Here is a 14290-nt window from a genome sequence, read left to right on the forward strand (position 1 = left end):
CACTTTAGAACTCCAATATGAATTGTTAAAGGAATTGGGACTGTTTTTTAAATCTCTGTGCTATACTTATATGTATATGTATACATACATGAATGCAAAGACATGACATAGGCGTAATCTAAAAATTTACCTAGAATACAATGCACGGAAGTTAGATTGTCGTTCTTAATATTATGAATAAGTGGAAATTATCGTCTACATAATTGGCAGCGAAGTTTCGGAAATCGAACATAATCTCTACCAATGGTAAGATCAAAGAATACTAGGCAATTGTTCTTTTTTTTCATTTCACATCGAGATCCGCTACCTGCGACAAAAATTTGCTTTTTGTTTGTTCCGAAATTTTTATGCCTGAACGGTGCGCGAACGGTGAAACGGGGTCAATAAACACGGTTTACCTCTCTGAAAGGGAACGCTCGGTCGAATGAAACCGGGCGACAGCGATACCTCGTGGAAACTACACCACCGCAAAGATAGGCGAGACAACGCGTTAGGGTCGACCTTCTCCCGGCATCAATAATTAATAAGCCTCGATAAAAATGTAAAGGCGGCCGGCAATATGGCGGGCACGTGACTCGCCAGTTTTGTAACGCAATGTCGTGCCGGCTAAGCGCGAGAATGCAGGTCTCAGCGCGACACCGCGCCGTAAATTGTCCTCGGTGCAAATAAAATTCCCGGCGTCTCGGGTGGCGATCGTTTCATAAGCGCCACAGCGCGTCCCGGCGACGATAGGTCGGGTGGGTCCGCATCGGGGCCAGCCGTTTAAATCAATTTCCACCGGGTACCCGATATATACGGCGCAACAACGGGCCATTTTAATTACCGTTAATGAGCCGAGGTCCGGGCCTAGCGAAACGCGTCTCTCCGTCGCTCGTCGACAGGAATACCCGTGACTTTATATGCGGGACACTGCTCGTAAAAGAGACATTTATTGGCCGTAAAGGCATGCTGGCTGTATCTTCGACCCCTCGCGGGCCAGTCGAACCGAGCCGAACGGGCTCCGATGCGGCTTCTCGCGAGCCTTGCTGCCCCGTTTGATCGTTTCGTGGCAGTCTAGGACATAGGAACCGTATAACAATGGGGGCGTATGTCGCTGACAAACATGGGAGCGGCCTGTATTGGGTCGATGGTAAAAAAGAAAGGACGGGGGATAGAGAATTATATCCTGGCTCGACCTTTCTGCCCGTCGCGCCGCACCGCGCCGAGCCGAGCCGAGCCGCACCGTTGCATGTATTACGCTACGTTTCCACCTAGGCGTGGCCTATGTGTTCCTTTGCCTCCGAACCGAATGCGCTTCGCGCTTCCGGTTTAATCTTCCGGGAATACTGGGGAATACACTCGAATTAATCCTCGATTCACCGCTAAAGTATACAGTTAATCGCTGGGCTATCGATCTCAAAGCGAACACCAAATTTTTTACATGTAAAATAATTTTTCTTAAATTCTCGGCTATTATTCAAACACCATTCGGCGGTCTCGAAAGCAAAGTAACATTGACCGTTTGTTACAAAAAAATGCACGATCATCCGAACTAATCATGAGAACGTGAACGTTGGGACAGTAGAACATTTACAATCGGATATAGTGCTAGATTAAATCCATCCTGATCATTACGATGAATAGCGGTGCAAATGGATCGTTCTCAATTGAGAGAATTATATGTGAAAAGCGATTGAATATTTAAATAATAAGGAATTCTGATGACAGGGGTTCAGTTAGTCGTGGTTCTACCGTACAGTAAGGTGATCGATTTCTTTCCGGCTGTACTCTAAAGTACAATTCTACGCGATGAAGCTTGAATGTGTAAATGTAAAAACAAAGGTGAACCTCGTTGATTTATACCGGGTACGATGAACTTTGTGTTACAATTTATCACCGTACTCTGTAACAAAGTATAATGAAGTGTCTTAACGTTTATATGTATAGCGGTTGACGAATGTTACGCCTCGTTGCGTTACGCTCCGTTCGTAGCGCGCCCTTTGCGTTTCGCAACCTTTGCACAACGTGTACGAGCGCCGCGGGCTTCCGGGAGCGCACGATTGAGAAATTGATATCGAGTTAATCGCGGGATTGAAATAAATTTTTCGAGAGGGGGCGATACGAGAATATTTACGGCCGTGACCGGACCCCATAACCGTATCTCTTGATATTCCTGACGAAACAGTCTCCTCGCCCTGCTACGAAATTATGAACTTTACACCGGCCGGCTATTTACGGAGGATTTCCAACGACACTCGAGCACAATTAAGGCGTAAAAGAAATAGAATTTCCACGTGGCGAGTTCAACGTTTCCCGAGTTATTTCTCCCTCTCTCTCTCTCTCTCTCTCTCTCTCTCACTCTCTCTTTCTCTTTCTCTCGGTGGTCGCAGACACGGTAGGGTGCATTAAAAATATATACGGGACCCTCCGGGTACACCGAAATAGTTTCGGTGTGTACGAGATGTTCACCCCCCGGTGATTATCCGTGGGGGATAATTGGGACATTCCTGTCTAATGGCTTTAAAGACGTCGACCGAGGAAAGTGGAGTAAGCGTTTTATTGAAGAAACACGCCGTACAGATTTCGTTAAATTTATTTCTGACATTACTAACAATACAAGCGACTCGATTTAGGAAAGGCGATTACTTCGGCGGAACTTTCGTTTAATTCGATACAATGGGCTATTTATGGAGTCGCGCGGGCGTTACAACCTTCTGACCCAGTGCCGACCTTCGTTTTATTTTCCAACGTGGTAACGAGCCCCGGACCGATCGCCTGCCGCCGATTCGTGCGGCGAACGTTAGAAACGGTAACGTAATATATGAAACCGATCTTATTTACTTGGCGAACAAAAAAAGTCCGGAAAACGGTAACGATCGGTAATCGCCGGTGATTATAGCCGTGAAATTAATGGTTGTTTCCGGTGAGAAAAACGCGGGGGGTGACGGGGGGGCGTATGGTTGAAACGTAACGAAATTGTAAGAAGGACAGTCAGAACAGATAACCCGAGTACTCAGTTAGCAACACGATCGTCCGACTATTACGAGGACGATAACGGACACGTATGTGCCCGCTTCGGTATCTGGGGTTATCGTTTTCCTTTTTTCTTTCTTTCTGGGGAGTGTTAACTGCGAAGGATCCGAGCGAAGCTCTTGGGTCATCGTGACGGACGAGACAAAATTCCGATTTCTTTCGTTCCGTTCCGATTGTGAAATATTTTTGAAAACTGTACGTGTAACCCCGGGTACCTTCCAAAGATGCAACAAAAATTTACCAAAATATTTTTAGGTACGCGTAGATACGTTAAGACACGAATCTTGGAAACTAGTTGCACGTGTGTACATAGTTTAGAACTATGAAATACAAATATTCGAAGCAAGATAAGAAACCGCTGTATTTGCAATTACTGTATGATGCAGAGTATAGGAAATTTTGCTGAGGCAGTCAGAGACTTCAAGGTGTCGCTCCGAAATGTCTTGATTACTTGGAATAAAATTTTGTTTCAGAGCAATATCATTTTCGAGAGAACTATGGAGGAGGAAGTTTCCTATCTATAGGAATTCGTTCCCACATAGGCAATTAAGAATATATCGGCAAGGAACACGCAAATATGGTCGTAGTTCGCCACGACGAGGGTCTCCGCATCCGCTGACGTCGGGCTGACCCCAAGACCTCGTCGAACTTTGCACTACATTAACATGTCGATTTACAAGCGTTTTATGTACACACGATTTCCGCTGAGAAAACGTTTCCAAACGGCGAATATTAGCCGAGAAAAATTGACTGGTCCCACCAAATGGTCCGCCACTTTACCCTCAAATTAACTGCCAAGCACCTGAATACTCCAAAATTTTATTTAACAACTTTCACACGTATTCTTGCAAACAGTACCATTTAAGGGTAATCTTTTGAAGATCTACGCCGTCATATTGATAATATTACTTCTTGGAAATTTTCGACTAACAGACCTCGGTGTCCATTTTATTCCATCATTTACTTGACAGTGAAATTTGTGGTAGCTATAAAGTAAACTCTCGTGAAGTTTATCTCTCGACCCAAACAAGATATATTGATAACCCTGCTGTTTAAGATAGGGGGCTGGGACTAGAAAAAGTTGTCCAGGATACAAGACACCGTTGCGTTAAAAGTCGAGTACATTATATGTATTCTTTATTACCTTTTTTGAAGATAGTGGCTGTCTCGAGATACAGAGGCCTTACAAAAATATTTGTTAGGAATGTCTATGTACAATATAAAATGCTCAATAAAATTTGTTATAAATATAGTAACAATTATTATATCAGTTTTTAAAATTCCTTTTAGTTATTTTTTTGTTTGTCGTATCAACTATTCTAGGATTCAAACATAAGTAATGATTTTTCAGCGCGGGGTATCAGTGCTGCTCTCTTGTGGAGAATTGTAACAACTAAACATGTAACCTTTCGATCGCTAAGTAATCGATAAAGTAGTATACTGTATGAGCTATATTTCACTTTACTACTTTCCAGTAATGTAGGTATCTACTCTGACAACGCCATTTAGAAAATGTCTACTGCCATATTATGTTCGTTACATGTGAAGATTGTTGTGTGTACTTACACGGTTCCAGGTAATTTATGTGGAAAACTAGACATCTCCTTGATGTACTAATTAATATCGAAGACTCTTGTAATCTTGCGTTTTGCGTATTATGGTGAAATAGTAATCTTTCAGCGGAAGAGAGTTCGGAGGATTCGTGGGAGGTATTTCTTCGTCGGAACTAGTCTCCATTTTATCTTCTGTTGCGTCGACGGGCTCGTTTGTGTTGTTGTTAATATCGTACAATTTTTCGTATAGTGCCAGAAAGCTAAACTTTTGCAATCTCTTAGAAATTGACAATGAAAGAGCATTTAAAGCAGTTTCATATCCTTTGTCCAAAGCACTTTTGTAGTCAACATTACCAATCTTTGTCTGTAATAAAAATTATTATAAGTTATTAAAAAATTACTATAAGTTACTTATTACTATCAACAATTAAATACCTCTGTGATAAGGGTGCTATATTTGGTTTTTGCAAATGGTTTAAGTTTGGATTTGTTAATCCATGCGTATTCAAGTTTATCACTAAAGAATGTGACAAAATATTGTTTCTGAAAATTGCACGGTTAATTATTATTTCACGCAATAAGACTTCAAAATTAAGAAAATATTAAAACTTACGGGTATGTTAGAATTTTTATATAATTTATAATACTGAAATGTTTTAGGACAATCACAAACTATTGCAGGCCACCATGGATACCCACGAATGTAAGCCCATACAATGCTACCAGCATTATAGGAATTTTCAATTAAATCAGCTTCTATGGCACATGATTTGGGCACTTCAGGAATAACACAAGATGCTATTGACTTATCTGTAAAATTAGACAATAATATTGTAGTATAAAACGTGCCAACATCATTAAACTTTCAAAAAAATTAACAAAAATATTTTCACACCAGAGTTCATATCGCAGTGCCAGATTTTTGGTACATCTGATGGGTCATGATAGTCTTCGACATATCTCCATTTCTTACATTTACTTCTAGAGCACTGAATCCACATACCAACATCTCTTCTAACCTGCAGCCAATATAATTTACCTTTCCAATCTAAAAGGTCGTTGCTTTGAGATAGTACCTCTGAGCGAGAATCAAATACTGTAGAACAAACAAATATACTATATCTACCACCATATTAAAACTAGAGTAAACTATTTGATGCATTTCTGGTGTGCTCAAATTTTTACTTGTTACAAATCTATCAGCTTAGAAAACAGCATTGTATCATACAATATCATATTACAATCTTTATCCTTAATGGTAACATTCTTCTATAATTAAAGTAACAGCTAAACCATACACTGTTATAGCCGAAAGTGAGTCAATTTGTCTCTGATATTAGCGTCCCTTAACGCTGAAGTGCGTTTTTGCTCACTCTTTGTACACCTACCTATAGACGATTCCAGTGATAAATTATTCCTAACGTTTGACGAGTTCTTCGATCTACTACCTATTGCGCTACTGTCGTTCTCTTTGTCGTTAGTTTGTGTCTTAATTTTGTCTAGCTTTGTATGTGGTTTAGTGATCTGTTTACGCGTGACATCGACACTGTTATATTTTACTGTGTCACGTTTGCGAAGCACCATTGTGCTCGATTTTCCAGACACAGTGTCTTTGCCATTTCGTTCGTAGTCATTATCCAGCTCCTCCTCGGAATACTGCAACCTTTTCGGCTTCAGGTCCGCTCTTTTGGATTCTTTTTTGTTTTTCACCGGCGCTTTCGGCGTCACGATGGACTTTTTTTCCATCGGTGGCGTCGCGAAGAACGAGGAGTTGCGTATTTCACCATCGCAAAGACCTTTGGGGAAGAAATTGAACTGAAAACAGACACGGCGATCATGCCAATGTAAAAATAAATAAATAAATATAACGTGAATAGGTCGGCATTATTTTTTCCTATGACATTACCTGAGACAATCTGTCTGCAGGCACATTATACTCCACTTGCCCGAATTCCGATTTCTTGAACAACATCTGGGGCGTTTGATGCTTTGATCCCAGTCGTTCGAACAGACAATTCTTACGCTGCATATCTTGTTGTTCCCGTAAATATTAAACGTTTGATCGAATGCAGAATGTAACTAAAGGAAACGACAACTGTTTTGGAAAAGTAACGCTGTAGAAAAATAATAGTATATTAACCGGCGAACAACGCAATTTTGTTATGAAAAAAAAATTGACGCGAAAGAGAAAATTTCCCAGTGACCGATAAACCCGCCGCGTTTGTAACGGGGTCCTCACAACGTCTCGCACGGTGCGACGTGGGTACCAATGAAAATTTGGATCCAATAACAATCGGCAAGCGCACAAACTATGTCGTTTAAAGATTCATTGAATAACCATATTATTTTCACTAATGTTTAATATGTAATTTTGGATTCTGTAATGTTTAACACCATTTTTGGACTCATTGATACATTATTTGATCAATCCTCGTACGTGATAAGATGCTGGATGTGAAAAGTATCATTTACTCTTCAAAATTTAGCAAATGGCGCCAAAGCTGCGATTGGTCGATTGAAATTACGTTGCGCGCGGTTCAATCCGATTCGTTATTACCATTTCAAAAATGCAACTGTTATAACCGATATGAATTTGTAAAATGTAATTTAAAAAAAAAACTATTGTTGTCGACATTAGTTCGTTAATAACAATTACTTAAAAATTAAAAAATTTAAAAGTCAATGCAAATTAAATTTTAGATGAAATAATATTCTGCTGTCAGAGTAACACAATCATTTACTAAAAATGACTGCTTGCATCATTTATATTAACATTGCCGTATGAATGCATCTACATGACTACAAGTTCTCTATGGTAATATACACGTTCGTGACAACATACTGTACTATATTTTTGTTCTACATTGTGCATATATTATACATCCGAGTTCCATCATTTTCTTGTTCAATATTATTTTTAGCAATGACATAATAATATAAAATAGGTGAAATTTAAAAAAAGTAAAAAAATATTAATAATACATGGATATGTTAATAGGCATAATTACTATTTAGTAAAATTATTAAAGCAAGGAATATTTTTGCATAAAAATCCGTGGGTAGTAGTAATTAAAAAAAATACGATGTAACTATGTTCGCTTCACTTTAACGGCTTACGCGAAAGATAAAGTACGTAAACCGTCTCTGTATTTATGTTCACACAGATTTTTCATATCACGATATTTGTAATTCTTTCTATCGCGTGATTCGAGGCTAGGAATTTTGTTAAGAGAGTTTTCACGGTTTCCCAATGATTTTCTATTCGCGCTGCGCTCGGAAAATTGCCATGACCCGATCAAATTGTGTTTCGCTTCCGAAAATTGCCGAAGTGACGCTCGGCTCCCTCGGGTGGCCACATAGAAAATGGAGTTTGAGCGAGGCAAGCGAAGCAGCTATTCGCCATCGTTGATGGGCGCACAACGAGGGTCCTGAGCTGGCTGTGTCGCGTATCCTACGATTAACCTGCATTTTTGTGCTTAATGCGAACGGAAATTACTTCGAGGTGAAACCAGAACCGTCTGCGGAACGATTGAGGGTAAGTTTGTTCGGTTAGTCTGGCATTTAAGGGGTGAAACACTGAAGGAAAACTTGGGGCATTGGCGACCATCCGTTTACAGAACGCATAAACCATTTTCTGCGCATGCGCGATCGCGGGAACGATAAATTCACCTAGAACGTCGTGCGTTTTGTCCTACGTAAAGAACCAGCGGGACAAACAATCGGGATGCCCAATAAAGTTTATCTTCCAAATTATGAACGAAAATGTAAGAATATTTACGCGTTACTTTATCGCGCTGGGGGATTCTTAACTTATGCGTGCAATAAAATTATGCGATTTAAAAGTAAGCATTAATGTCTTTCTACGCACCTCCGTTTCGTAAATTGAACTCTGGTTAATTTAACGGTTATTAGTGTCAATTTACCGTTTAGTTTCTAAGTTATATATTCGATGTTTAGAATTTTTATACATACCGTTCCGTAATTATAACTTAAATAATCGTTGCAGTTATTATATATTTTTTCGCCGTACTCCATTCCCGCCATTTTCGAAATGTTATTGAATTCTTGTTTTTAATGAATGTTTACTGCAATATAAGATTGGATTTTTTATGTAGTTATTTTTTGTTTACAGAATTTACAAGATGTCATCCGCACAAATTGATCGTCCCACTAAAGTGAGTCAAATTAATAAAAAGGAGAATGAGAAATCAAGAAAAGCTTTCAATCCCTCCCACAAGAAGCATAAGCACGAAGATGGTCGCCATTTTAAGTTTGGTAGGAAGCGTTTGCAGAGCTTTACCAGCAATGGTAAATTCTTTCCACCATATAAGCGTAGAAAGAAGGAAGGTGCCATTATACCACCGACAAAATTTCTGCTTGGTGGCAACATTTGTGATCCTTTGAACTTGAACAGCATGCAAGACGAGGAAATAAACCGAGCCATGAATGCTGTTACACCCAAGTCTAGCCCACTTCCTACACCTAAACACAAGAAAGAGGCCATTGAAGTCATTATACCTCCGAACATTTGTGATCCCCTGAATCTATGCAACTGTAGTGATGATGATGAGTATGAGAAGCAACTGATCTCTCCAACCAAAAAAGGTTCAAAACGCAGAAATAGAAAGAAAAAAAGGGCTTCTTCTGGTTCTGGGAAGGATGATGCAAGTGATCCACCTGAATCTAAGCCTAAAGAATGTGATACAACTGAAATCACAGAGCCTATAGAGGTGGCTGCAGTGGTAAATGTTGAAACAGCTCAACAGTGTCCACCGTTGAATTCTCCACCACCAATTCAGCCTAAAGAGCCCAAACCAGAGAGTCCACAGAAAGATAAAAACAAATTACGATTGAAAGGTTTGGAAGAACCAAAGGATAAAAGATTAAGGAAGGTTGATGTAAAGGACAAAATAGTTAGTCCTGTTATCCCTCAACCCGGAGCATGGAAACCTCGTCCGCAACATCGGCCGAGTCAGGATAAGAAAAAGAAACAAACTATGCCAAATTTCCGAGAGAAAGATGCCCGTTATCAGTATGGTAACTATAATAGGTACTATGGCTATCGTAACTCTCAACATGAAGTAGACACAAGACTGACAGTATTTGCCCAGCGTAAAGAGTTGTTCATTCGGAAAGATGTCTTGGACATTGGTTGCAATATTGGCCATATTACTCTGTCCGTTGCAAGAGATCTGGCAGCTCACAGTGTAACCGGTATTGACATTGATCGAAAACTCATCAATATTGCTAGAAAAAATATCAAACACTATGTCAATTGTGTACAGTCCCCTGCTGGTAATGAAGACAGTGATCACCATGATGTAAACTTCTTCCCAATGTCTATGCCAATCAATTATGGACCGGTTGATATTCCAGGCTTTACAAAGAACAAGAATCACAAAGGTTTTCCTTATAATGTTACTTTCGTGCAGGTATTGTGTCAAATTCAATAATTCAATTTGTACATTAAGCATATGAAACGTAGCAAATTAAAACACTTTACTTTTTAGGGTAACTATGTGCTCGAGAACGACGCTCTTCTCTGCACGGAGCAACCACAGTTCGATACGATCCTCTGCCTTTCCATCACCAAGTGGATACACCTGAACTTCGGCGACACAGGCCTCAAGCAAGCCTTCAAACGTATGTATGCTCAACTTCGTCCAGGTGGGGTCCTTATTTTAGAGCCACAATGGTGGAGCAGCTACTCCAAGAAGAAGAACCTAACAGTAAGTATAGTTTCTAAAGTAAAGCTCTCATTAATACTTATGGATACCTAAATTAAATGAATATCTGACTACGAAATAAGAGTCCTACTTCAAAGCGTATCACGAGCCACTAATCCATTCAAAAATACTAATTCCCTCTCGTGTTTCAGGAACGGATATACAAAAATTACCAGAGTATCGAGTTTCGACCGCACAGCTTCACGCAGTATCTGTTGTCTCCCGAGGTTGGTTTTTCCAAGTGTGAGGTGCTATCTATTCCTCCACATCCATCGAGGGGCTTTCAACGACCTATACACTTATTTACCAAGCCTGGATTGTCTCCAGAAAGTGCGGAAGCTTCGACATCGAAACGGGAAGAGCGGACAGTGGAGAGGCGAGAGCAAATTGAGCGTAGAGAGTACGAGCAGAAGCTGTTCCAGAAAGACAATAACAAAGGCGGCAACATGTCAGAGATCAGCCAGCAGAGCAATGAGTCTATGAGCCAGTACGATCAGCTGGAGAACGTTTATGCTCCCAGTGCTACGCCATGTTACGACACTCCTGGTTATACCAACGATAGTCAACCGCCAGATGCTTCGAAAATGTGTTATTTGGACGTCAGTATAGAAAATGATAAGATGGAGACGGAGGAAGCGTCTGATAAGGCTGTGGAACCTGGTACCGAGAACACGAAAAAGCAGAATCCGGTAGACGGAAGAAGTTCTGAGAAAGTACAGGAGACGTCTAAGTCCAGACAGAGTGAAGAGAATACCAGGACAGTGGAAATAAAGGAAGAGACTTTGGTGTCTGAGGAGAAGAGCAGTAGCAGATTGAAGGTGCAACAAATAAGACCGGCAGTTGAAGAGATGGATTGTACAGAAGACAAAGAAGATTCAAGGCCTGAAGATCAGCGGGAAAAGAACAATGGATCAAGGAGTCCTTGTGAAGAGGTTCGGTCAGAGACGCAACGCTGCGAGTTGACCTCGGACAATACGTAAATTAGTACTCAGAGCGCTTCTTGCGTGGAAAACGAGCGGTGCTATCAACTTTTGACTGTTTGGTTATCCATTTAGTTGGCCGACCTTTTCGTTTTCGTTCTCTTTTATCTGTCTTTCCATTCGCTAGAATCCTCGTGAACAATTATTGTAAAGAATCGCGAGGCTATCTCGACAATGGACGCGGAACTCCACGAAAATCTCGTTTTATTGATTCCAACGACAACGATGACGAATTTGAAACTCGATCCGCTTGCACATGTTTAGGACGGAAAAAGTATTATTCTCTAGCGTTTTTCTAATCCAACCCCCGTGACACCGTTTGTTTGTCTTGTTTACATCTTGTTTTTTTTTTTTTAATTTTGTATTGAAAATTGAATTATATCAAGTAGAAACTTGTAGGTGCCCCCCTCGCAATACCTGGTGAGAGTTTCAGTGTATTTGTATCGGTGCGTTTGAAATCGATCTCGAATATTAGCGAAGCTATAGTTGGAGTAAAATCAATTGGCTTGTATAGCGGATTTCTGTGTACGTGTAGGAGTCGTGCATTTGGGTGGAGACAGCGTCCTTGACCAAGCACTTTATTGTCACGGGCATAGAACAGAAGAGTAAGATCAAGTGTTCCGCATCTATAATTACTAAATTATAGTTTCTTACTATTTCATTTTACTTAATAATATTATTTACCATTACCATTTATGGGACATACTGTAGAATCATTGATACAATCGATGGCCTCGTTTACACAATATCGAAGACAATAGTTAACAGATAAATAGACAATGTGTACCTTTTTACATCAATCACAACAGATAGGCGAAGAGAAATTTACTTTTCTTCTTAGTAATTTTAATAAACTGGACGTAAGTGGAACAGTATTTACAATATTCTGTATATTACTGATCCACGTTTATAGTAATTGCATGAAATCCGCAACGATAATTGCCAATTAAGTTTGCTACAACTGTACGCGACACAGCGATGCGCCATTAGAGAGATAACAGCGTGGAAGGTGGGGGGATAAGAAGAGAAACATAAATCAGCACTGTACACGATAGAAATTGTATCGCTTTTGCGTAGCACCAATGTGATAGCGAGGACAGGGCGTGTTTTATCCTGGCTGTGTCTAACGCGAGACGGGAGCAAGGTGATACGCGACACAAATTCTAAGTACCGTGCCTAATTAAGAGCGTTTTCTTATTGTTCGCTGTACTATCAGGAAGCACGTGTTTGATCAACAGAAGACTGATCGTTTATTTTTCCTCATTTTGTCTTTACCATGTCTTTCGTCTGTACAAAGAAACAAATACGATCAAAACTGCAAAGTGCTGGTTATCCTGTTGCAGTGGTACTAGTATTTCCTGTAAAAACAAAAACAAAACGGAGCAGGACAATCAGCACCGACAGTTCAAAATTGGAAAATCATGTAGAAAACGAGGGAAAATATTCGAATTATGGAAATCGATCTAAAACAGACTAACTTTTTTAAATTGGACCAAACAACTTGATTTAACAATTGAATAAAGTCGCTTGCTCCAATTTCACAAAGAGTTACGAAGTGTGTTCCCATTCGAAAAGAAATTGTTATAATTCTAATCGATTGACAAGGACGTTGTCCAGCCGTTCATCCTAGATTATTTGATAAGGATTGTTGTGGAGAATGTCCCTGGATCACCAGTCGCCTGCCGAATGCTTCGAAGAGAGTACAGCACACACCCGATCGTAGTGTTCTTTCTTTGGATATGATTTTGTTCTTCTCCGTTGTTTGTTTGATCGCGTGTGGAACGGAAGTAAGTCGCGAGAACATGTGAGCGTGTTATATAAAGAGGCGAACTATTGGTCAAAGACTCTAGACTGTAGACCTGTAAATTTGTGTAATATTAGAGGACCCGAGCGTATTGTTTCATATAGTTGTTATTTATTTATAGAGAGAGCGAGAGAGTGGGAGAGTATGGTCACGAAGAATGAGAAGACATAGAACGAAGTCGTCGAGAAAGTATTATTTCTATCGTGTTGCTCGGCGCGATACCGAAGCGAGATGAAAACGGAAAATTTTTTCGTCAAAACGGACGTTTTTTGTTTATATCAGCATTTTCGCGCGGAAATAATGGAGCAGAAGTGGTGAGAGATATATTATCTAGTCTGTGTGCATCACGGAGGTGGAACGACAGTGATGTGGCCGCCATCCTTACCCTGAAGAACACGAACCTTCCTCTCGGCTTAAAAATTTTGCCGGTCTTTCTGTTAACGTTTTACGGATATATTTTTTTCTCGTTGAATACACCGTATCGCTTCCTTTATACACCTTGTTTGTTGCAGCTCAACGGTAACGAAACCGACTGATCATCGCGGAATTCAAAGAACAGAAACACCCGAACAATGGAGGGAAACGAGATAACGGGGTCGTGTGGCGGTTACGCGGTCTTTCTTTCCTCAGAGACTGAACGAACGTAACACGACTTTTCATTTTTGCTCCTCTTTCCCGTCTGGCGCGTGTTTATTTCCATTCCTCGAGCGTCAATTGCCCGTGAAGAATGGCGAAAGAAGTTTGTGGGCGGTCGTGAACAAAACAATCAGCACAAATTCGACTCCGGGCGCGATCACTTTTCCATGTTGTGTGTGTTGAGAGTGTGGAACTGAGAGATGAACCATTTAGATGCTTACCAAGAGCACTCATAGTGTAAAAGAACAGATTATTAATAAAGAACCGCTTTGAGTCACTAGCCTCTCTATGTTTGCGCGGATCAATAATATAAGGTAATGACTGATTTTTCCTTCAAAATAATTTTCACAGTATTCCTTTTATCCTTTCCATTGTTTTTAATTATTTTTAATCATTTTATAGGATTACCTTAGGAAACTTGATTTTCCAGATGGTTGTGTGCTGGTCTAGTTAGGCATTTCTTCGAACGTGATCTTCAAAGTACTTTACTTAGACACGTTGCTTCTTTTTTATTATAATTAATTCATTAAGTACTAAGTATTATGTATGGACCTGGATACCGCCAATCACCGGTAAAGG

The 14290-nt window shown here is 40.2% G+C and overlaps 2 protein-coding genes across 2 annotated transcripts; one reads left to right on the forward strand and one right to left on the reverse strand.

Annotated features, from left to right (window-relative positions):
• Positions 1-4629: 4629 nt before the first annotated feature.
• Positions 4630-6594, reverse strand: LOC144474914 (uncharacterized). The gene is made up of 6 exons (XM_078190309.1): positions 6472-6594; positions 5954-6380; positions 5461-5661; positions 5179-5375; positions 5001-5108; positions 4630-4929 (listed from the first exon to the last, which is right to left on the reverse strand). The coding sequence occupies exons 1-6, from the start codon at positions 6592-6594 to the stop codon at positions 4630-4632; spliced, it is 1356 nt and encodes a 451-aa protein (XP_078046435.1).
• Positions 6337-14029, forward strand: LOC144474913 (7SK snRNA methylphosphate capping enzyme). Its single transcript, XM_078190308.1, has 4 exons — positions 6337-8100; positions 8698-9997; positions 10076-10294; positions 10444-14029. The coding sequence occupies exons 2-4, from the start codon at positions 8708-8710 to the stop codon at positions 11269-11271; spliced, it is 2337 nt and encodes a 778-aa protein (XP_078046434.1). The 5' UTR covers positions 6337-8100; positions 8698-8707; the 3' UTR covers positions 11272-14029.
• Positions 14030-14290: the final 261 nt, after the last annotated feature.

The sequence above is a fragment of the Augochlora pura genome, chromosome 9, assembly GCF_028453695.1.
Source record: "Augochlora pura isolate Apur16 chromosome 9, APUR_v2.2.1, whole genome shotgun sequence".
Classification (NCBI taxonomy): Eukaryota; Metazoa; Arthropoda; class Insecta; order Hymenoptera; family Halictidae; genus Augochlora; species Augochlora pura.

Excerpts from the sequence above, each read along its gene's own strand:
- LOC144474914 (XM_078190309.1), bottom strand. The coding sequence starts at position 6,594 with ATGCAGCGTAAGAATTGTCTGTTCGAACGACTGGGATCAAAGCATCAA. Across the intron at positions 5,662-5,953 it reads ATCACTGGAATCGTCTATAG|TATTTGATTCTCGCTCAGAG; the intron begins GTAGGTGTACAA and ends TTTGTTCTACAG. Across the intron at positions 5,376-5,460 it reads GCACTGCGATATGAACTCTG|ATAAGTCAATAGCATCTTGT; the intron begins GTGTGAAAATAT and ends CTAATTTTACAG.
- LOC144474913 (XM_078190308.1), top strand. The coding sequence starts at position 8,708 with ATGTCATCCGCACAAATTGATCGTCCCACTAAAGTGAGTCAAATTAAT. Across the intron at positions 9,998-10,075 it reads ATAATGTTACTTTCGTGCAG|GGTAACTATGTGCTCGAGAA; the intron begins GTATTGTGTCAA and ends TTTACTTTTTAG. Across the intron at positions 10,295-10,443 it reads CCAAGAAGAAGAACCTAACA|GAACGGATATACAAAAATTA; the intron begins GTAAGTATAGTT and ends CTCGTGTTTCAG.